This window comes from Perca fluviatilis, chromosome 10, assembly GCF_010015445.1.
Source record: "Perca fluviatilis chromosome 10, GENO_Pfluv_1.0, whole genome shotgun sequence".
NCBI classification, from domain to species: domain Eukaryota; kingdom Metazoa; phylum Chordata; class Actinopteri; order Perciformes; family Percidae; genus Perca; species Perca fluviatilis.
Window position 1 is genome coordinate 34,150,611 of NC_053121.1, and position 23,152 is coordinate 34,173,762.

Genomic DNA, 23,152 nt, shown 5'->3' on the forward strand with positions numbered 1-23,152 from the left:
TGGCAGGGAAAACTGTGCAGAACTAATGTCAATGCAAAGTTGCCCAAAAGACATGCCCGAGCATCCTTTGTCCCCCTTTTGCAAGTTCTTCAGACATTTATATTTATGTGTGTTATTTGCTGCTGTTGTCGATATGGGTAAGTACTAGCCGTCTTGGTTCACGCAGGTTACAATTACCGAGCTTTCAGGTTTTTATTTTATTACCCTTGGCTACAGTAGTTATCACACATTAGCTCAGAGGGTTAACTTGGCTTGTTTACTTCGTTAGGTGAACGTCTTTGTCACCCTGAACGTCCCACCGAACCCCTGTTAAACAAATCTGGTAGCTCAATAAATCATTGCTCTATATAAAAAAAGAGAACAGATGATAAAAAGTATATTTGTATATATTAAACAGCCCAAAAGAGTGAATGACAAATCTTCACTATTATTCCAGTATTCATCACGATGATGGTTTACAGCTTTATACAGTAAATGTGCTGGATCCCTGTTCCAATTTGATATCAACTGACTTTTAGTTTTGTGTTCCTTACAGGCCACTGTAATCTGTGCCTCAGGTCTGTCAGTGATTTTGCAATTCTTCGCTCTCTAAATCATGATAAGATAGAAATAACTGCCTCCTTAATTCAGTCACGTACTAGATTAGACACCACCATCACCCGCATTACGCCCCCGCTTGATTCTGTTTGTAGTGTTTACACAACAGCAACACACTAAGCCTAGAGTTTTCTGTTAGGCTGCAATGGTTTGAAGGAACCTGCTATTAGTTACTGGGGGGGGAGGGGGGGTCACGGTTACACCCAGACTGGTCAGCAGTTTCGGCCTTTAATTGATAGGAGATTTGTAGACATGAAAGTGGGGAACGAGAGAGAGAGAGAGGGAAGATGTGCAGCAAAGGGCCTCAGGTTGGATTCAAACCCTGGGCTGCTGCGGTAAGGACTGAGCCTTTGTACATGGGGCACACGCTCTACCAGATGAGCTAACAGGGTGTCCTGTTTAATTTTCTTAAGTTAAAGCTATTAGTGCGTAGTTTCCGTCGTCCCCCCCATGAGGAATTCTAAGTAATGACAACAACGCTGTCGGCACGTCCACATGATACAAGCCTTCCTTGATTGCGCGCCACCACCCCTCCTCCACACAGTTGCTAGTAGCCAAGGAGGACACGGACAGAAGAGGTCATTATCTTCACTCGAGTTTCTGTGCGGGAAAGTCGCCGGACGCCACAATCTTCTGAACATAGTCATAGTGAGAAACACAGAGAGAGTTGTGGAGCTGATAGTCTTAATTAGCTTTGTAGCAACTCATTTGGCAACGGCAAAAACGGTACGCACTAAAGCTTTAAAGGTACACTGTGTAGGAATTTCTCCCATCTAGCAATGAAATTGTATTTTGCATTCAAATGAATAGTGCTCTCTAGCGCCTTGCTTTTTCAAATGTGTGTTGCAACTACGGTAGCCTGTCTAGCTGATCCACAACGCATTTTCGTTCAGAGCCAGCGTCACGTGACTGAAACCAGCTGAAACGGAGAAGGAGATCATTGAGAGGCTCTTGTCACTGCTCCGGCAAATTTGAAAGCCTGCACTGCACTTTAGTTCATAATGGAGGAACATACTTGTGCCGAGCCACAGGAGAAGGAATCCTCGTCGCCAAAAAAGCAAAAAAGGGAATTAAAAAGGCAACGTGACACATAACGGTAGGCTAGTGCTTCATGTCCCTCTCAGCAATTATAGTTTTTCAAAATGGCGGAAGGACTTACCTGTCCAATACAGATAAGAAATTCTTCGCATACAAGGATAAGTCAGATCATTAGCAGAGGTAATTTTACACCAATCAGGACATATTTATGAGTGAAGACTTTAGCTTCATTCATAACTTTAGATTTTAGCTAATAAAATACTTAAAACACTACACAGTGTACCTTTAACAACTAACCAATGAAGAAATTGGCTATTTTCTCTGGCAGTGGAGTGGCCCTGGTCAGAGCCTTACATCCAATTGTCATAAAAGTAACCACAGTTCTATTTCCATGTTGTTTCACACTAGTTATAATGAAGTGAAATGACATTTGGTTATGTTGGTCATCGGTTTTCAGTCACTGCTGTTGAGTCTTTTGAACCCGTCTCAATAATAATTGGAGACGAGAGAGGGCAGATTCAGTAGATAGTATATTCCATAAAACTTAATTGAAACAACTGGTGGAAAAAGTGGCCAAAATTATCATACGTTGCCCAAAACAAGTTTACCTCGCCCAATCAGATAAAAAGTACAGGACGGGACATTATAAACACAATTTTGAACGTCAAACATTTTATTTCCTGCCTCCTGGTGACTTTTTCTGCATCAGTTTATGGTGTAAATGTCTTTATTTATGTAAAGGAAACTATTCTTCTCCTGTATTGTTCATAACCTTTTGCATATTCAAAACATGTATCAACAGAAAATCTGTCGGAGAACGAGACCTTGTCAAAGCCAGAAGCTGCAAAGTTTAAATCCACATAAGTCTATCTTTATTTTTCACTTCCTGTTCTGTTCTTTACCCCCCGATGTAGCAAAGTAGACACAGTTCTTCGTTTCCATACGGTTTGAGCCACCTGAACGGCATTTTCGCATTTTTTGAGGGGGGACAAATCTACTTCTTCCAAATATTGCGGGGGACATATGCCCTGCCCCCGAAACCTACGCCTATGCTGAGAGATGTGCAATATTAACATGCATGCACACGCGTGAGCACGTGCGCGCACACACACACACACACACACACACACACACAATGATGCACACACCTTAGAAGCACAGTCTTGGCCCAAGGCCTGTGCCCGCAGGCAAGAGAGGGAGGGGGTTTACAGCCCACAATCTGGGCAAATGGTGTGTGTGTGTGTGTGTGTGTGTGTGTGTGTGTGTGTGTGTGTGTGTGTGTGTGTGTATGTGTGACAGAGAGAGGAGGGACAGTGTGAGAAGTGGGTGGAGATGTAAATCCTGAGGGAGTGTTGAGGTGTCCCAGCAGCTCTCTGGTTCAGAGCCTCTGAAAGGCGCTGAAGTTGAAGTTAGCAGCAGTGTTTCAGCAGTTGAAACGCACTCCTACAGCTCTGTATGTGTGTTTCTTACCGTAGCTTTTCTCCGTTTCTTTTTCATTGACTCTCCACCAAACCGCTATGGGAGTACACTGGTTGCTGCCGTCCTGTCAAAGGATTTTTAAAGTTCCTGAAGTGTGAGGGAAGAAAAAAAAGAGGATATTCCTGGAAGAGTTGCCTAACCTGACCTAAGGTAAGTTTCCCTTGTTGTTCGCCGTGCATGCTGCTTCACTCTATCTCACACTTCTGTTTATTGTGGCGTATAAAGCCTCTATTTAGTATCACTATTACTAAAAACACCCCAGGCGTGTGTATAGACAGAGTAAGATTGCCTCAGAAGAATAACTAAACTTTTTTTGCAACACATGAATTAGAGAAATGCTGGAAAATATTTAGGTTTTTGCACATTACGCTTGTTATATCATGTTAATGTTCTAGTTAAAATCATGCAGTTAAAATGTGCACATGATGTTCCTCCTGATGCCATAGAATGTGTTTAGAGCACCAAATGTTGCCAAAGAGAGATTTTTAAAATCCACAGAGCCAATCAATCAAGGAATTTGAGTTCTTTCAGAGAAAAGAAAAGTGTGTGTGTGAGTGTATGGCTGTATGTGTGTGGTTTCCAAAAGGGGTTGGTAAACATTGCATTTCTGACGGTTTCAGCTCGGAGCGTTTGTATGGGAGAGGAGGAGAGGTAAAGAGCAGCAATGGAGGCATGTCAATTCATGTAGCTGAGCTCTTGACTTTGGTCAAAGCGACCCTCCCTTCTCTTAGTTTTTTTCTCCTGGAGCAGTTTCCTCTGTGTGGCGTGAAATTGCTCAATCATATTTTTGAAGCAATGTACCCAAAATCTTCATCAGTTTCAGATCGGGACGTGTTCCCTCCTGTTTAAAGTGTATTGAATCCTGTCACTTCCCGTTGAGGCCAGATTGCATGGCAATGAGTGCCAAGATAACGTTAAAGGACTGACCAATACATTTCTGTAAAGGGAACTTTCTATGATGGAAAGCGACACACATGTGGTTGTTTCGTAATGAGTGTGAAAAGAAAAGTACTCGCTTATGTTTTATATAAAATAAATTTAAAAAAAAAGCTATAAAAAATGTTTTCTGCAACCTTATTTGACCTGAAAGTTGCCTCAGGCTGTATTGTGTTTTGAGACATATAGGCACATAATTGTTTTTGACGACCCTGGTGAAATGCCATATATATGATAAGTACAGCTTGTTAAAGTAGGATTCATTCATTCGTTTAATTTCTTTGTAAGGAGTACATTTTCTGCAGGAACGTTGAAATATTATAGTCAAGCATATGCAAGCCATTCAGTCTGGACTGAGAGCTTTTGCAATGATCTATTGGGCAATTTGTCAAAAGATGAGCCTCATTGATGACAACTCTGGGACCACGGCTCTTTGGAGCAGTTCAGATAAAGTCTAGACTTGTAGGATGGATGGAACTGCCCTTCATAAAACACAGATGAATGTTGCCCCCACTAGTACCCTGCAATTACGCTGTTGGCCTCTTGACTGTTTTATTGCCTGAAATGCTGCCTGACTGACTGTAAGCTGCAGAAGGTCATTAAGGGTAGTTAGGAAATTAACAAAAATGTAAAAGTATTCATGTACCGTAACGTAGGGCTGGGTGATATGGAGAAAATCAAATATCACAATATTTTTGACCAAATACCTCAATATCGATACCGCAATGATGCTTTCACAAAATATTTATACAATGACATTTGTGATAAATAATCATCAGTAATGTGGATATAATGACTAAGTGGGTAAATGCAAATAATAGAACAGTTACAACAGTCTGGTAAGTTCAGAAAATGACATAACTATACTGTAATGCAGCCTTTAAAACCAGGAAAAGACACCACTTATACCATATTACGATATCCAAAATCTAAGACGATATCCAGTCTCATATCACGATATCGATATAATATCGATATATTGCCCAGCTCTACCGTAACGCCTACCTCAGATAAAAATCACAAAGTGCTTTTCATAAAACATTCAACATCATACATCATAAAAAAATAAATAAAAAAAACACAAAACAATTAAATTACAATGTAAAAAAAAAAAAGTGCAGACGGGTTAGTCAAAAGCTCGTTTAAAACGGTAGGTTTTAATATGATTTTTGAATAAGTCCAAACAAACAGCTGACGGTACGCCGGGTGTGCGTGGATGCAACATGGTAGACCTTAGCGAGCGGGCTGACACATATGGTTGAAGTTGCTTGGCCACACATACTGTACAGGTGCCTGACAGGTGACTTGTATGTAAGATTATCCGAAGGAAAGACTGAAAACTATAGAACATCATCTAAAAAGTGTTATTTGAGGGGGAAATTAAATTAAATGCACCCCAATCGAAAGAAAGCACACATGCACCCCCTCACAAGACACACACACACCTGTTAGGGCTGCACGATATAAGGAAAAACGTTATCGCGATAACGATTACTATATTACTATATTACTTGCGATGAACAGATATACTCAGTTTTGCTGCTTTCAGTATTCTGCTAAAATACAACAAAAACAATATATTGTGCAGCCCTAACACCTATCTAGGGAGGGGATGCTGCTGAGGCATTTCTGACCCTCCCTGTAATTATGGCATTTGCTTTGTTTGTTGCCTGAGTGACCCTTTGAGTGTGTTTGTGTGGGGGTGTGGGCCAGTTTAACTTTAAAGGACACCCCCGACCCCGTCACTCAACCTTCCACCCTGTATGACCTAAATCTGCCGGCTGCAGCTCTGAGAGGAGAGGCCCAGAAAAACACAGCACAACTACAGTACAGTACAGTACAGTACAGTACAGTACAGTAAAGGGCTTAAACAGATAATGCAATTTTAATTCTCATAGTGTTGCCCACATTTCAAAAACTATTCCCCAGAACGGTTCCATGACGCCACACTGGATTTTTATGAGTGCCCACAGTCGTGCACCAACACAACTTTTACAGATGCTGCGACAGTAAAAGTTTTAGGGCGGGGAGGGGCCACTTTACTGAGACACAAAGCTTCAGTTGGAACAGATCAGTTCATATTTTGAGCATTGGTGACCTCTGACATTCAAAATCTTTGATGAGCCAGACTTGATGACTATGTGTTGTACTTGTGTATTCTACTTGAAAAAAACTATTTATTATTGTACAACTCTCCATTTCGGGCTTAAAAAATAAAAAAAATAGCATGTTAGTATAATACATTTATATAATGCCTCTTTGTTCCGTTATACCGACTCCTATTTTTGCAGGAGTAATACAATATACATTTATCTACAGTCAGAGATTTTGTCATACCATTAACACCAAGGCATCCATCTTTTTAATATCTTTGCTTGCATGAAGCTGTTGTGACAAATGTTGCAAATCATTGAGTGGTGCTGGGTAACCGCAATATTGTATTTTTATATGACTTTTACAACAATATGATGCAGCACCTGAGTTATTTAATTGGCTGGATTAGGCAAAAACAGACATACCTGTGTGGCTATTTTATACATAGAGAGTATCCTGATGATTTTCCAGAAAAAAAATCTAAATATTGTAATATGATAAACTGTACATAATATTGTATATGATGTATCATGATAGAGGATTTGTATGTAGCCTATATTGTCCATCCTTAGACATTGCCCCTATACTTAAGCATGTTATGGCTATTGTATAGCATAGTTTATGACAGCCAGGGGCGTAGCACAAAATTCTGGGCCCTGTAGAAAGGCATTTTCTATGGCCCCTCCCCGCATCCCCAGCTATTCATTCTAACATCTTTTTGGGCCTTCCTCACATGAGGGCCCTGGGTACTCAGTCCCCTTTTACCCCCCAGTCCGACGTATTTATTTAATAGAAATAGTAAAATAAGCAATATGAAGCAGCTAAACATATCGTTTCTGTCTTTTTTGGACCCCAACCATTAGATTATGTGTAATTATTCTGCCAGATTTTGTTCAAATTGTTGTATTGCATTTATTTATAACTCTCACTGTGTTCTCAGGGTTTCTGAGTTTCGTCACAGCACGCTGTAGTCCTGATGGGGTTAAGTACCTCCGGACCCATCCCAATATAACCACTTAGCTCCAGTTAAAGACCTCCATGTTCTGGCTTCATGCTGTGGGTGTGAGAGAGGTTAGAGGAGGCCGTGAACCCTTCCAGGCAGGGGTTAACATCATAACCCCACCCTTACATAATCCTGGAGGTCTGACCTGAAATTATACTCCTGCAAAGGCGTGTGTGAGTTTCTGCAGATGGCATTTTAAAGGAATAAACAGTTGAGTTTAGTAATTTAACTAATGCTTTTATGCAGAATACAGCAAAAGCAATCTTTTATCTCAAGATTAAAGATCTGCTCGACGTCCCCCTATTCCGCCCTGCATTGTGCAGACAGAGGATAGCGCAAGATGTTTAACAGGCCGCACGCAGACAGCTCTTATAACTGCAGACAATTTACACAAAAACTTCCAGCTATCTAGGGATTATAATGCATTATTCTCAAGGATGAGGTGGAGGACGAAGCCCCTAAACTCAGATTTTACCCACCTTGATAGGTTCATAGAAACCTTAAGGCCCGTTCATACAAACTGTGTTGCATCAAATTGATTTAAGTTGTAAGTCAGCAGTGTATTTAACCGACAAAAGTTTCAGTCTTTAATGATTGATTCTTCACTATCATGACAGTTCTGATCGCTTAGATGGATTAAAAGAATAAAGGCGTTATACCTCCCTTTTTCCTTAACATTCAAGAACTTTAACCGTATCTGCTAGTTTGTCAGTTTTCTATAATATGCCGAGGTTCTTTGATTGTTGTTGCTCATCACTTCTGCAAAACACTTTCCCAGACCCCAGAGAACTTTACCAGGGCTTGAAATGCTAAAGACCTGCACGTCTCATCAAGTGTCTTCGAAAACAACCTTTTATTTGAATGGGAACAGCTTCTAACACCTTGCTGTAGCACCTCATTGTCAAATTTGACATTTTCGGGTTATATGACTCTGTCAATCTTAAAGGAGAAGCGAAACATCACTTGTGCGTTGCAGTCAACAGTTTTTTGTTTTTTTCCCCACCATAATACAAGAGTGAGGCCTTAATAGACTGACATCTAGTGAAGTGTATCCATCCATCATGGCTTAATGCTGCAGCACAGACTCATTACTGTCTTAGATTGGACCAAGGCACAGACTATGGACGTTGTTTTATTAATAGGGAGGAAATTGAACTAAAAAATTATGCAAATGAGAAGTAGTCTGAATGTAAATTTAGTTACACATGGAGGAAAAAGTTCTTGTATCATCATGACTGGGCCAGGACAGTCAAACCAGGATAAACCTGCACCACTTTACCTTAAACCCCTCTATTTAGCATTTACAATCATGATTTAAACACTTCATAAATTGTTTACAACACAGATAAAATAACTTTTTTTAATGTATTTGTATTAATGCCTGATAAACATGATACAGGATAGAATAGCTGTAATTATGTTTAATTTTTTATTAGCTGTTTATACAAATGAAAGAAAATGTTACAGATTAGTTAACATCCTGTAAATATGCTTAAAAGCTTGAAAGTTAATTCTTGACCTTGGAAATAGTCGTTTTTACGGAAAGCTACGTTGGCCTGTCTGGTTTTTAGTGATTCCTTTGAAAACGCCCACATCCAAACCAGCTCCCTGATTTCATTACTTGGGTATCATATTTCAGCAGCTCTCTTTTCTTTCCTTTCTTGAGAATGGGGTGTGGGGTGTGGGGGGAGGTGTGGCAGGAGGGGTGGGGGGGTAATCACTTCTTCACAAAAACCAGGAAACAAGTTGATGGGATGAATGCAGTCAGATAAGGAACAGGAGGAGGAATAATGGCTTATAGTTTTTGGTGAAAAAAAAAGAAAACCCTGAAATCCTTTAATTCCCTTGTAAGCCCACTTTCTTAATATTTTACCACAATCTTCTGGTGAATAACCTTTGTACAAACATATGGAGATAATTACCTGTATACCACTGGGCCAGGCAGGGCCTGTTGTGTGCTGTTGGCTCTCTCGGATCAAACCATACTCCCTGCCCTCCCATTATAAAACGCCCCGGACTTTACAAAGCCTGATTGGCAGCTATAAAGATCCTTGAATCAACTTGTCTGTGTTGTCATTACACAGGAATTGGATGACTACCTTTACATGGACTTAAGTGCTCCATGGTTAAAAGTAAGTTGTACAAAGATAAAGCCAAGATGGAAAAAAACAGGAGTGGCAACATTATTTCCCTGATTTGACATTACTACTAATACTATAAATCTACTATCTATCTATATTAAATTAGTTTTAATTGGTAGATTAAACCAAATCAAACCTTGTAGTTTTCTGGCAATGAACCGACTAATGTTAATATTTGCATTGATACAATCTCAAGTATTCATTCAGGTTTATACACTTATATATATAAATAAATATTATAAATATTCCTTTAAGAGGGAGCGACCTCCCAACAAACATGCCTGTTATTCTCAGTTGATGAAAGTTGAGAAGAAAAAAAATCTTCAGTGGTAGTTTCGTTTTGTTTCGTTAGCGTGACACACAGCTATCAAACATTCTGCTGTGCTATCAGTGGGTAAAATCTGGTCTGTCTCAGTTAGTATATATCCTTAACATTCCATTTGCGGGATTGCTCTGTTACCATCGGAAAATCTGCCGGATTTCACTCATTTAGGTCGGATAGCCGTTGCCTTGGGCTTCTTTTGTGTTGGCATTTTAAACTCTGGTGGATTTCTGAGGACTATGGTTAACTGCTCCTCAGATCTCTGCAGGGTAAATCCAGACAGCTAGCTAGACTATCTGTCCAATCTGAGTTTTCTGTTGCACGACTAAAACTACTTTTAAACGTACACACGTTCCACCAAAACAAGTTCCTTCCGAGCCTATTTTGCCACGGCACCGCGGCTTTTCTCCGGTGCTTAGCGCCGCCCAAGACGATTGAGATTGGTTTAAAGAAATGCCAATAAGCCAGAACATGTTGTCCTCCTATCCCAGATTGCTGGAGTAGCCAGACTCTCCTCCAGCGAGCTTTGGAGGAGGGTCTGGCAAAGCAAGACTGGTCTCAGTTAATGAAGGTTGAGAAGAAAAATAGCCACAGTGGTCTTTTCATTTGTTTTCGTGAAAACACAGCTATCAAACCTTCTGCTGTGCTATCAGTGGGTAAAATCTGACACTGAACTGTAAATCAAAACCATATACTGTAAGTACCTATGGCATGTCAAATATGAACCCACCTTAAAGGGAAAGTTCACCCCAAAATCATATTTTTCCTCATACCTGTAGTGCTGTTTAGGGTGGCAGTAGTACAGTCCGTAGGGAGTTGGGCTGGTTCAGCTAGCTCATGTAAGCTAGCAGTGTCGGTTAGCTATAAACAAATCTCCAAAAGCTAGCTAACGTTACAGCTCAGCCGATGGCCTTTCCTTGTATGGGCCTTTTTCTTCTGCGCAATGATATGGTTGTCAGGTGTAGATTAGTATCAAGAAAATAGTTCCTACATGAAAATGATCACAACCACGTCTGTGGATAATCTTGACTTTGATGCTTTTAATATCACAGGCCAAGTGCCGTCTAGTTCCATTATATTGGAGAGAAGGCAAACATCTCTACAGCCAATATCTCCAACACTGGGCAACTCACACCAAAACAATTTAGGTTGATAAATAGCACAATAGGTCAAAATATGTATTTGTAATTTTTGGGTGAACAGTAAATATTAGGTGAACTAAAAGTCATCATAAATAATATTGTAAATGAAAGAGAAAGTACTTTGAACTTCAATTAAGAAAAACAAGTTTTAAAGACAAAAAACATAGCACCATATGCTGTGATAAACCTTTATTAGGTTGATAATGGTCTATATCGACAGCGTTTAATTTACAGGATTGTTCTAGTGCCGCCGAATGTTCCGCCGGATTCCCCCTCATTTTCATTTTTTTTGGAATAAAATTCTCATCACACACTCGACAGCCATTTTAATTCTAGAACTCGCCTCTCTACATGCACATGTTCTACTAAAATGCCGCCTCCCAAGACCATTGAGATTGGTTTAAAGAAATGCCAATAAACCAGAGCATGTTTTTCTCCTATCTATGAATGTTGTGTGGACTAGCTACACCTTCCTCCGTAGCGTTGTGGAGATAGGTTTGGTAATGCAAGACTAGGTTGATAACATCGGCCTGCTGATATGTCAGTCCGCTCTACTGGAAACTCTCCACGGAGAAGTAATAACCAGCAATGAACATGTGGCCTCAGCCTGCGGCAGAAAGCTGGAAAAGATGAAAGAGGACAACTTGTATTAAACAGGGTGTGTGGGGGTTCTGCAGCAGATTCCAACACTGTTGAGCTTCCAGCAGAGAATGACAGCTCAGTCAGGTTCACACAGACACACGAGGTGGAGGAGATGATGAATGATAAAAAGCTGCATATACTGTTCTCGGTCTGTTCTGAGTGCCATGGGGGTGATGGTGACATGCGATCTAGGAAGCTGGAGCTCAACATGTGGCTGCAGGTTGCTACCTGAAACACCGGCAGGGAGGCGTGGGTTTGTTTGAGATGGTGTGAAACTGCATGTGTGAGCTGACCTCTGTAGCAGCAGTAATGGACTGAGGTTTCTGCCCTGCAGAACTGGATGTTTGAACTCAAACATGAACGTTTAATTTTAAAGTTTGCCGGCTCCAGAGAAGCACTTTACAAATACTTGTGGTCAACTATGTGGGTGGTGCAGTTTTTTTTTAAAGGGATTTCTCAGAAACAAAGTTGAAATATTTAAAACTGATGGCCTTGATTTAAACCTATTTGTAACTAGAGCTGCAACGATTGATTAATTACCAACTATTAAATTCATCGCAACTGTCAATTGTCATTTCACCCAAACCACAGAAAGATTTCCCCCCTTATACCTGGTGATGACCCAGCTATGCAAATAGTCGTCTTTTGTTCATAATATGTAAGAGAAAGGGAGTTTTTTTGTTGTTGCATTTGGGTAAATTGACCCTTTTAAGAACCTGCACATCTAAATCGCTGATTGAGATATTTAGATTTAGATAGATTTGTTCTGTCCACAGGGATAAGCATATTAAAGTGTTTGTCATAGACAAAATCCGCCTCAGACCTATTATTATTACTGTAAGGATTACTTTACACATCATTATGCTAATCCTTTAAATCCATATCTTTAAGACTGAGATACATGTGAAATAGGATATATTTGCACGTATAGTAATCTAGGAACCAGATGGACTGTCATGCTAAATGAATAGTCCCATTTTTTTATGCAGCCAAGCGGTGATACCTGCAATCTATGAGGTATCTCATGATTTTTTTCGAAAAACCCTCAAGCCACATGTGAGGTGTCCCTGGTTTAAAATAGGACCCAGTCCCTAGACTAAATTATGCTAAAACCTATTTTAATCTGGCGTCACAGATGTAAAAAAAAAAAAATGGGCAGAACAGCAGATAAATGCAGTGCATTACAAAATGCCTGAAATCTTTTCTGAAACCCAAATAGTGACCCTGACTGTCGTAATCTGATTATCTGTCAGCAAGTGCCCTGACTGGAGATAAATCCCCACATACCTGTTACCCTCCACTGGAAACCCCAGCGCCAGTCTACCTGAAGACGATCAGTACATCGTATACCCGGGAGAGCTGTTTTCATAAACCCATATAAGTTGTGAGAGGGTTAAATAAACTATCGACCTATCAGAATTTTGCTGTCTCTGCAGTTGCAGGGAAGAAGATGTTAATGCTTTCAGCTCTGTGATTGATGGTCCAGCTTTAAAATTACAAAGTGGCGAGCTTTAGTTTACAATTAGAGACAAATTCCAAATGACCATGTCAAGTTGACCAATCATATCTTGGGCTAATTTTGTCACTTTATTTTTCACGTGTTAGTGCTACATGTACATTTTTCTAATTACTAAAGTTTGCAAGGTGTGAAAGGGCAGTTTTGCATTTGCACTACTATTCCCACATTACTCATTATTACTCCCCTTCTTGTTCTTTTCACCATCAGTCGAAGGGTCAACAAAGTCTACCTGCACACACAGCTAACCAGTTAGCAAAAACAGGAAATGCTACATCCGTAGTTCAAATCAAAGTAATGATTCCAGGGATTATGATAACATCAGTTATGCCACCGTTGCTACAACACTGAAGTATGAATAACACAGATTAAGATACTGTATAGATTAGGGTAAAAAGTAATATGACAAGAATGTCTCCCTGTTGAATCTGCTCCGAAGGAAACTGAAAGTGATACTTACCTAGAAAATATATCATATGTAAGTGCTATTTACATTACATGTCATGTATCTGACATTTTTATCCAAAGCAACTTACAATTGCTATATATCAGAGGCTGCCCACCTCTGGAGCAACTATGGATTAAGTGTCTTGCTCAGAGACACATTGGTTGATGTATCGCAGTGGGAATCGAACTTGGATCTCCCACACCAAAGGCTTGTGTCATATCCACTGCGCCCTCACCACCCCAATTTAGCTTTTATTGAAAAAGGTAGTGATAGTACACAGAAAAATCCAAGTAGATTGAATCTAATGTGTGAGTTTAGCATGTATTACTTTCAAATCATCCAGGTTCACCCAGAGTTCATCCATTCAAAACTTGTTGTTTGCATGTGGAAAAGCCTGTTTGAAAAAGGTTTGAAGAACATCTAATTAAACACAGTAGTCAATAAATGTTTTATGGGCAATGTAAATGTTTTAAATAGTCAAGGCTGTGGTTTTCATCTGAGACCCTTCAACTTTATTACAGTTAGTGATCTAAATTAGTCTAAGTGTTCATAAATTTTTCTGGCTAAATGGCCCTCGTAAAATAGATATTGAACTTCCAACAGTGTGGGTTCTTGATCCTTTTGATTATAAAAGCAGCAATTTTGTGGCTTGTGCATTCAGGGACATATAATGCACATATATTAATCACAAGCTCAGACCTACAGTACACATGCTTAGTTTACACTCGGATCAGGACTGAACCACCCACTGTCATCTGCATGATACCGAGTGATCAAACTACAAATCCCTCCTCATACCTCTGTGATGACGAAGGCTTAGAAGTAATAATTTTGATGGGTACTTTCTGCTAGTATTTAGCCACCAAAGGAATAATTATGGGGGAGGTTTTGGCTGTCACCTGTCTGAAAGGGCTCAAAGGCAACTTTCTAGTCCTAAAACAATGTGTTGTTTTACTTTGCCTTCTAATTTTCAGTTGAGGCAAGTTGAGACAGGAGTCAGATACTTTGCCATGGGCCTCCCCTCTGCTTTTGTGTCATTGTGTGTTCTATGTCCATTTTGTATTATTTTTGGAGCTTAGGGGAAATTATTTAGTCTATTTACAAAATAGGGTAGGTACAAGGGTTATGTGTGGATTACACATAGGCTAAAGTATAGTGGTCGACCGATATGGGTGTTTCAATGGCAGATGCCGATATTTGGAGAGCAGGGAAACAAGACTATTTACTCAAAGAAAACTAGTTTTTATCTGCAAAGACTCCCCGTATTCCGATTTATAGTATTCATTGATGACATTTATTTGTCTCTTATTTGTCTCTCTCTCTTTTCTTTTCACAGGTCTTAGGATCTTTATGGAGGTACCAAAGATGGCAGCTTTGGGAACAATTGTACTTACTTTGGCATTGGTCCTCCTGCATGTGGTGAGATGTCAGGAGAGTATGGGAAAAGGAAAAGAAAACTTGCCACTAAGGTTCACCCATCATCTCTACAACGCCACCATCTATGAGAATTCTGCCCCGCGGACGTTTGTTGAGACGCCAGGGAAGATGGGCATTGAAGTGACAGAGCTGCACTGGAAAATCCAATATAATGTCGTCTCAGGTGATGACGACGGCCTTTTTCAAGCGGAGGCAGTTCAAGTTGGAGATTTCTGCTTCCTCAGGATCAAAACACGCAGCAGTAATTCAGCAGTCCTCAACAGGGAGGTCAGAGACACTTATACTCTCACTGTGGCTGCAACCGAAAATACTTCTGACTTTGAGGCGAAGACGAAGGTGTTTGTCCAGGTGCTTGACACCAACGACCTAAAGCCTCTTTTCTATCCTGCCTCGTACAGCGAGGCTATCAGGGAGGACACCCCACTTAAGTCTAGCGTGGTGAGGGTTAGTGCTACAGACGCCGACATTGGCAGCAACGCTCGGTTTTATTACTCTTTCACCAGCAGAGCTCATCCTTTTGTCGTCGACCCTTTCACAGGCACAGTCAGCCTGGCAAAGAAGCTCAATCACACTCGCACAGAGAGGTATGATCTCACGGTTTTAGCTGAGGACAGGACGAAGAAGTTATCCGGTGTTCAAAAATTTGGTAATGTTGCCAGGGTTACAGTAAACGTTCAAAAGATGTCCATGGGTTCTCCTGTTATCACACCTGCCCCCATACTCACGGTATCTACAGACGGCAAAATAACTATCAATGTCCATGTGGATGCAGGAGTTAAGCCTGTGGAATCCCTTAATATTGTTGGAGGAGATCCCCATAAGAGTTTTGAGATAATCCCCCTTGGTCTGCAGGGCAGTGACTTCCAAGTGATCTCTACAAAGAGGATTATCTGGTCTCAAACTCCTTTTGGGCTGAATCTGTCCCTTCAAGCTAAAGACAGGAGCTTCCCGAGTTTACTCTCTCCAATTACACAAATCCACGTTCCGGCCTATCATTACAGCCCATTGGCATTTTTAGAGGACACCTACATTGTCACACTGAGTGAGTTTTCACCCCCTAAAACTCATGTAGTTAAGGTTTCGGTCACCTCAGTACCTTATAATGTTACCTTTAGTATAAAAAGCAATCCAGACAGCACTAAATTCAAGATAAATCCAAGAACAGGAATTATCATAACAACAGAGAGATTTGACTATGAGAGAAAGGAGCGATATGAGTTTGATGTAGTGGCCAATCATGGGGATGCTGAGACTCACATAGTGATTGAGATAACCGATGAAAACGACAACAGCCCACAGTTCACCCACACGTCCTATGAGGCCACGCTGGATGAAAACACACCGGTTGGTAGCAGTGTTTTGAAAGTAGCTGCCACAGACGAAGATGAAGGCAAAAACGGCTTTATTACGTACGCTATTGCAAACGCAGGCCCCTTACCTTTCATAATAGACTCATTCACAGGTGTCATTTCAACCTCCGAAAACTTTGACTACGAGCTGATGAAACGGCGGTACCACCTGAGAGTTTGGGCCTCAGACAGTGGCGGCCCCTTCAGTCAGGTCACTGAGTGCCCCGTGACGATAACGCTGAACAATGTCAACGATAACATCCCTCTGTTTGAGAGGGTGGGCTGCAACACCACTATCCCTCTAGATTTTCCCTTGGGAGATACAATCGTTGAGCTGTCAGCCATTGATGTAGATGAGCTTCAGCAGCTGAGGTATGTCATCGAGTCAGGAAATGAGCTACAAGTGTTTGGTATTGACTCGGTGTCAGGAGCCATCACCCTCAAGCAACCAATTCCCCTGCGAGCAAGTTCGTTCAATTTGAGAGTTGTAGTCACAGATGGCAAACATTTCTCTGAAGCGTCACTTGTCAGGGTAACTGTCACTAACAGAGGCGATGATCCAACGCTACACTGCCAGGAAACAGGTGTTTTCAAACAGCTGACCGATAAACTGATAGAATCGATCAAACCCATTTTAACCAATCAAGAAGAAGACACGTTCTCTGATATCCACATCACCAACAGATATTCTCCCAAGTTTGACTTGAGCATCCCGAGTTCAATCGACCTGATTGAGGACCATCCACTGAATTCCACAATTGTTCAGTTCAAAGCAACGGACACAGACACTGGCTTTAATAGTAAGCTGGTGTTTGCCATATCAGGTGGGAATGAGGATGGCTGTTTCTCCATTGACATTTTCTCTGGTGACCTTCAGTTAGTTTGCCCATTAGACAGAGAGAATAAAGAGTTCTACATTTTGAACATCACTGTTTATGATTTGGGAACACCACAAACATCTGCGTGGAAGTTCCTTGCAGTGAATGTCATGGACGTCAACGACAATCCTCCCATTTTTGATCAGCCCAGATATGTGGTACATGTGCCGGAAAACACAGAGGTGGACTCCATTATTTTTACAGCTCGCGCAATCGACCTTGACGCAGATACAAGCGGTAATGTCCAGTACTCCCTGCTGACGTCTACTGACATGTTCAGAATTGATGAAGTGACTGGCGAGGTGACGGTGGCGAGTGGTTTGGATCGAGAAACCTCACCGAGACATGACCTCAGGATTGAAGCCAGAGACCAAGCCAAACTCGGCCCGGAGTTGTACTCCACGATTGACCTTGTGGTGGTTTTGCAAGACATAAATGACAACCCACCCAAGTTTGTACCCAAAGTTTACAAAATAAAAGTTCTGGAGGATGTACCTGTGGGCACTCTCCTCGTCTGGATTGAGAGCGTTGATTTGGATCTGGGCAGTGGAGGCCTCATCACCTACAACCTTAAGAATACAGAGAGCGGGATCTTTAACCTTGACTCTAACACAGGGGCCTTGGTCCTGGAGAGGGAGCTGGACTTTGAGAGGCGGCAAATTTACAACCTCACAGTCCGGGCCGTGGATCACGGCCACCCTCGCTCCCTCTCCTCCTCCTGCTTTGTGGAGATTCAGGTTCTGGATGTCAACGAGAACCTTCACAGGCCTGTGTTCTCTGAGTTTGTGTATGAAGCCGGAGTGATGGAGGATGCAGCAGTGGGGACATTAGTGGTCACGCTTACAGCTTCAGACCAGGACCTGGGAAGAGATGGAGTTGTCCGCTACTACATCCATGATGGCTCTGGTCTTGGGATGTTTACCATTGATGAGGAAACAGGTACAAACACTGTGGTTTTGGTGGTAATAATTGGAAGATAGGAAAATATTTTTTTTTTCTCTTTTTAAAAAACGTAAAACCTGCATAGCCTGCTCCTAAACTATATTATAGAACTATCATAGTTTGACTCATTTGTAGTTTCCCTTTTTGGTGGACATGGCCGACCGTTAGAGCTAATAGAAGTAGAAATAAAAGATTTTGATTTTGTTTTGTTGCTGTATTTCTGTTGCATTTAAAAAAAAATTCAAACAGCTTTAACTTCATTCATATTTTTATATTTTCTTAAGGAAGTTACCGGTCCCAACCAAGAAATAGTGCTGCTTAAAACATTATTGAGTGACTTCTGAATTTAAACAGCTCATTACAGATCATATTTTTTATTGGCAAAACTATTTCACACCAAGGTTTGTTAGTCACTGTTTTTGAGCTGCTAGTTTTCCTCAGCAGATGAAGTTAGATTTCCATTTTCTTTAGCAGTGTAAATACTTCTCATCCATGTGTGCTTGATAGTTGAGATTTAAATTTGTACTTGACCTTGGAAACAACGCTTATCAAAAATAATCTTACCATAAGACCCTTTAGCATCTGTTCTGGAGCTTTCAAACATGAATGAGAAGTCTTTAAAAATGCTCAGCTGTGCAAACTCTATCTGCTAATGAAGATCATTTGCTATGATCAAAAGCACAAGAAATTGCTATTATTGGACCTTGTGATGAGATTGTTTTTCCAATTGCTGTTTCCCAGATCAAGAATGACCTGTCAGTCTAAATATACTGTACATTTATGTTTCCCAATGTTTGAATGATAGTTTAAAATAGTCAAAGGTGAGATTCAGGTAGCGATTGCATTACTAACATGATTTTAAATGCAATGTAAATGTTGCCCAGTAAATATTTTGTAAGCCAGCACGGTGAAATGCATACACCACGTTGACACAGAAATCCTTACAGCAATACATTTCCTTAACATGATTTTTCGTGTGGGGTATTTAACCGGTGTGTCTATTTTTTTGAATCACCCTAGAGAATACCTTGTGATCTCTCAACATAACGTTCTGCATACCATTAGCCTGCTGCTGCACTTAAAACTCAGATAAAATCAGTTCAAATGGAGTTCTCTGTCATAATGGAACCATGCGTGAAATATCTTTTTCTGTGTTACTGTTTTTTAGCTCTCCCTCAGGGTGTCCAAATTGAAACTTCTTCTGAAGGAAACTATGTGCTGAAATGCCGACTTCCTTTGTATTTACAACCACGGCATGCCATAAATACCCTGTGATATCGAGCTTCTTGTGCAATAAAGGAATTTGAGTTAGTTTTGGCAACAAATGTGACATGCTGCTGCACCTTTGGGCAAAAATCCAGGCTTTTTTTTTGTAAATGCTAAGATCATCTAAGCTAGATGAAAGTCATTGTGGTTGATATTTTCTCGGGGTGATTACAGTTATTTAATATAATACAATTTAAAGTGATAAGTGATTAATTCCTGAAGCAGAGTAGCAGGTTGAAACAAGTACATACTGATGTTGACAGCGTTTTCTCTCCAGTTAATCATAATTCCCCACCCTTTCAGGTGTGATTCGTACAACAGAGTTGTTGGACCGCGAGATGAGGCCTCACTACTGGCTTTCTGTGTACGTCACTGATCTGGGGACTGAGCCTCTGATTTCCTGGACTCACGTCTTCCTGGAGGTCCAAGACGTGAATGATAACGCTCCAGAACTTTCTCAGCCAGTGTACTTCGCATCTGTCCAGGAGAACGTGGACAAAGTCAAGTCCGTCGTCCAGGTGTCGGCTACAGACGTGGACACTTCCTCTGAGGGGAAGCTGTCCTACCAGATGCTGGAATCTCATCGGACGTACTTCGATGTGGATCCCAAAACAGGTAAATAACAGTGAATGAGCAGAAGTGTCTACTATAAGACAATAAGTTTCCATTGAACATGCAAAACATTCGGCAGTAATAATTTCACTGGTTTCCAGTGGTGTTGGAGGAAAACCTTTTACAAAACAGTTGACAAAATGTCAGTAGAAACAAATTAAATTCTCATTGAATTGGTAGATTTCCTTTCTATTTTACTAAAAGATGTACTGCGATTTTGTATGTTGCCATTACAGCACAAGCAGGTTGCGAAGTATGGGGGAGCTAGGGGGAGCTCGGCTCCCCTTAATAAGACATGGACTCCCCTGAAAACGAGATTTGTGAAATTATGCGAGGTCCCTAAAAATATTGACAATGTGTCACTTTGACGTGCAATTTCAGTTTTGAGTAACGTGATCATTGTGGATTTTAATGTGTAAAATTGCAAAAATATCATTCATTCATGCATAACCGCTATTTAAACCTAATTCACTTCAATAAAGATAACTATACATGCTATTCTTGTCATGAGCATCAAGGCGGGGCGGCGCTGCGGTGCAAATTCAACTCATGTTTAGTACATGTTAACTCAAAGATTCGTAGGAAAAATATAAATGTTGGAGGCCATTAATCGGCGCGCAAAGTCCTTGAAATCCATTCTGCAGTAAGCATCATATAGCCATTGCAAAAAGAAAACAGTTTAATTAATGTAGGTTTTTACTAAGAAATTGTGTAGCGATGACGTTAATAGCACGACCGATTCACCTGCTGCAAGCCCTGTTAGCACACCTCCTGCCGGGGTGACAACGCAAGAAGAAGCTGAAGAAATAATGTCCTCTCTGGCTGAATATGATGGTGGTAACAGCTTGTCAGATGCAGGTCACCATCCTAAACCCTCTTGCTCATCTCTCCCGTTAAATTGGAACAGTCAGCAGTGGAGAGACTGGAAGAGCACGTATACATGGCTGTTTGTTAAGGATGGAAGCTTGGAGTGCGCTCATTGAACGGAGGAATTATGGTATTCTTCGGTAGCCTGAGTAACTTTAACCAAAGACAGCCTGATGCTTTGTTTATAGACTATTTGTGGGTGGCTGTTTGCTGTTTGACCTATCTATTCCTGTTGATAAAGTATAATAGGGTAAATCCTGTATAGTGCATACACTTGTAGCTGTTATGTATCTTTGTAAGTCATTGTAAGTTGCAAGCGGAAAAAAAGGGCTCCCCGAAGGCCACGGTATAGTTCGAACACGGAGCACAAGGTTTACTGCTCACTTTAAAAAACACGAGATCTGCCTGCTGTCTGAGCAGCTTCACCTTCCCTTCCTTTGTGACATTTCAGCATGGCCCTAAACATGTAATTGAAGTTTTTACGGGCAGGCAGATATACAGTTACTCTGGGACATGGGATGTAATTGGATCAGCCTGCACAGTGCCATCCTCTCATTTCATTATCAGTTTGGACAGAAATATAGGCAACTCGCTCCATTGTGATTGATTTACATTTTGATTCAAACTCCCCTTGTGAAGATAAGATATCTGGAGGACCTCTGGGCTTTCTCCTTTTTTACAAATTGTTTTGACATATCTGTATATTTTGCAATGTCCACGTGCCAGATTTACGTTTTGATTCAGAAGTATGACTGCAGCTGTAAAACCTAACAGGGGTTTATTTCCCTTAAGGGGGGGTTGGGAAATAGTTGATACGTCCTAATGCACTTTTGCAAGTCTGAGCAGAGCAAGCCATGCAGAACCTGGGCGTGACACAGAGGGCAGCGTTGAAAATTAAACTTAATAATGAGAAACTCCTTCGGAGGTCACTCACAAACTCACTCATCTGTGGTTTAAAAAGATTTCTGGACAAGAAGGAAAATAGGCCTATAACACCCCCCCCCCCCCTCTCAGGTATCTGCAAGTTTATCATTGACAGTTGCAACTGAGTCATCTGGTACAGACTTTGATGTTCAGGGGAATCAGCGCAGCATTAGCTCTGACGCTACAAGCCGCTACAAGCCCTGTCCTCATATAATCTCCAGGTAGCTCTGGTGTTTGTCCACACCCTAAAGGCCAGTATACCAAAGGATTTACAGACAGAGTTGTGTTTGATGGAAAGACGTCACACACCGGCAGGGAGGACGGGAGGTGTTGAAACAGCCGGAGAGTGTCACATTCAGATAATCTGTCTTTTTTTGTGTAAAAGCAGGTGTATTTAATATTCATGTACTTGTCCATGCAAGCACAGAATGAAAAAAAACTTTGCTTGAAAAGGGTTTATTATGTCATTGTGGATGCACTTTTCACACTGAGGATTTCTTTAATGTCAAGGGTCGGCTACACAAATGTAGATTACCTAAATTCATACAGAAAAGCTGCAAAACTTTATTCTTTATTTTCATGTTTGATCCCCCATGGGTCCTCATAAAATAATAATAGGGATAAAGAATACATATCAATTTAACAATAGCACACGCGTGGAACAAGATAAGACATAACACATTAACATAAAAAAAAAATAAGTGAACTGATAACTCATATAAAAGGGTAAACAATAAAAATGTCAAAAACTGAAATTGAAAAACTACACTAAAAGCAAGACTGTCACAGATTGCATGAACTGCTACTGTAACCTCAATAAAGATCCAGAAAGACATTACATGTTCAAAGGTATGTGGAGTAGTCTCGCATAGCCAGACCTATCTCCACAGCGCTGTATCAGCGGTGGAGAATGTTCTTGCTGCACTAGTTCACAATCTGGTATAGGGGAAAAAAAACGTTCTGTTCTGTTTGTATTTAGTTTGAACCAATCGCAATCGTCTTGGGCCCATATGCAGTGACAGTGCCCTTGCCAAATAGATAGCAGGTGGGCTGGAGAATGCCTGACATCATGCCAGGCTTTACACCCATTTGTGGACAAACCTTTACACGTTTTTGTTTGGTTTTGGTCTTGGGCTGATTTTCATGGTTTGGACCCCATGGAGCCAATAAAGGGAAATCTAAAGGTTTCAGCATTAAATGATATTTTAGACAAACGTGACAACTTTGTGGCAACAGTTTGTGTTTGTCCCTTTTCTGTTTCAACATGACAACACCTCCGGGCAAAAAGCCAGCTGGTTTTCCAAGTTTGTTGTGGACAAATGTGGCTGGTCTCCACGGAGCTCTGACCTCAACCCCATCCAGCATCTTTGGGATGAACTGGAACATGCCAGTCCTAACATCAGTGTTGGACTTCAGTAAGCTCTTTTTTTAAATCTGGTGGAAAGCCTAAAAAAGTATAGGCTTGCATTGCCAGACCTTCCTCCACAGCTTGGACAGATAGTCTAGCTAGCTTTCTGGA

The 23,152-nt window shown here is 40.9% G+C and overlaps 1 protein-coding gene across 1 annotated transcript in view; it reads left to right on the forward strand.

The window, feature by feature from the left end:
• Positions 1-3,000: 3,000 nt before the first annotated feature.
• The window catches only part of fat2 (FAT atypical cadherin 2), a 130,927-nt gene continuing 110,775 nt past the window's right edge, over positions 3,001-23,152 (forward strand). The window contains exons 1-3 of the mRNA XM_039813545.1: positions 3,001-3,264; positions 14,695-17,961; positions 19,534-19,845. Of these exons, the coding sequence (XP_039669479.1) occupies positions 14,709-17,961; positions 19,534-19,845 (3,565 nt within the window). The 5' untranslated portion in view covers positions 3,001-3,264; positions 14,695-14,708. The remainder of the gene's footprint in view (positions 3,265-14,694; positions 17,962-19,533; positions 19,846-23,152) is intronic.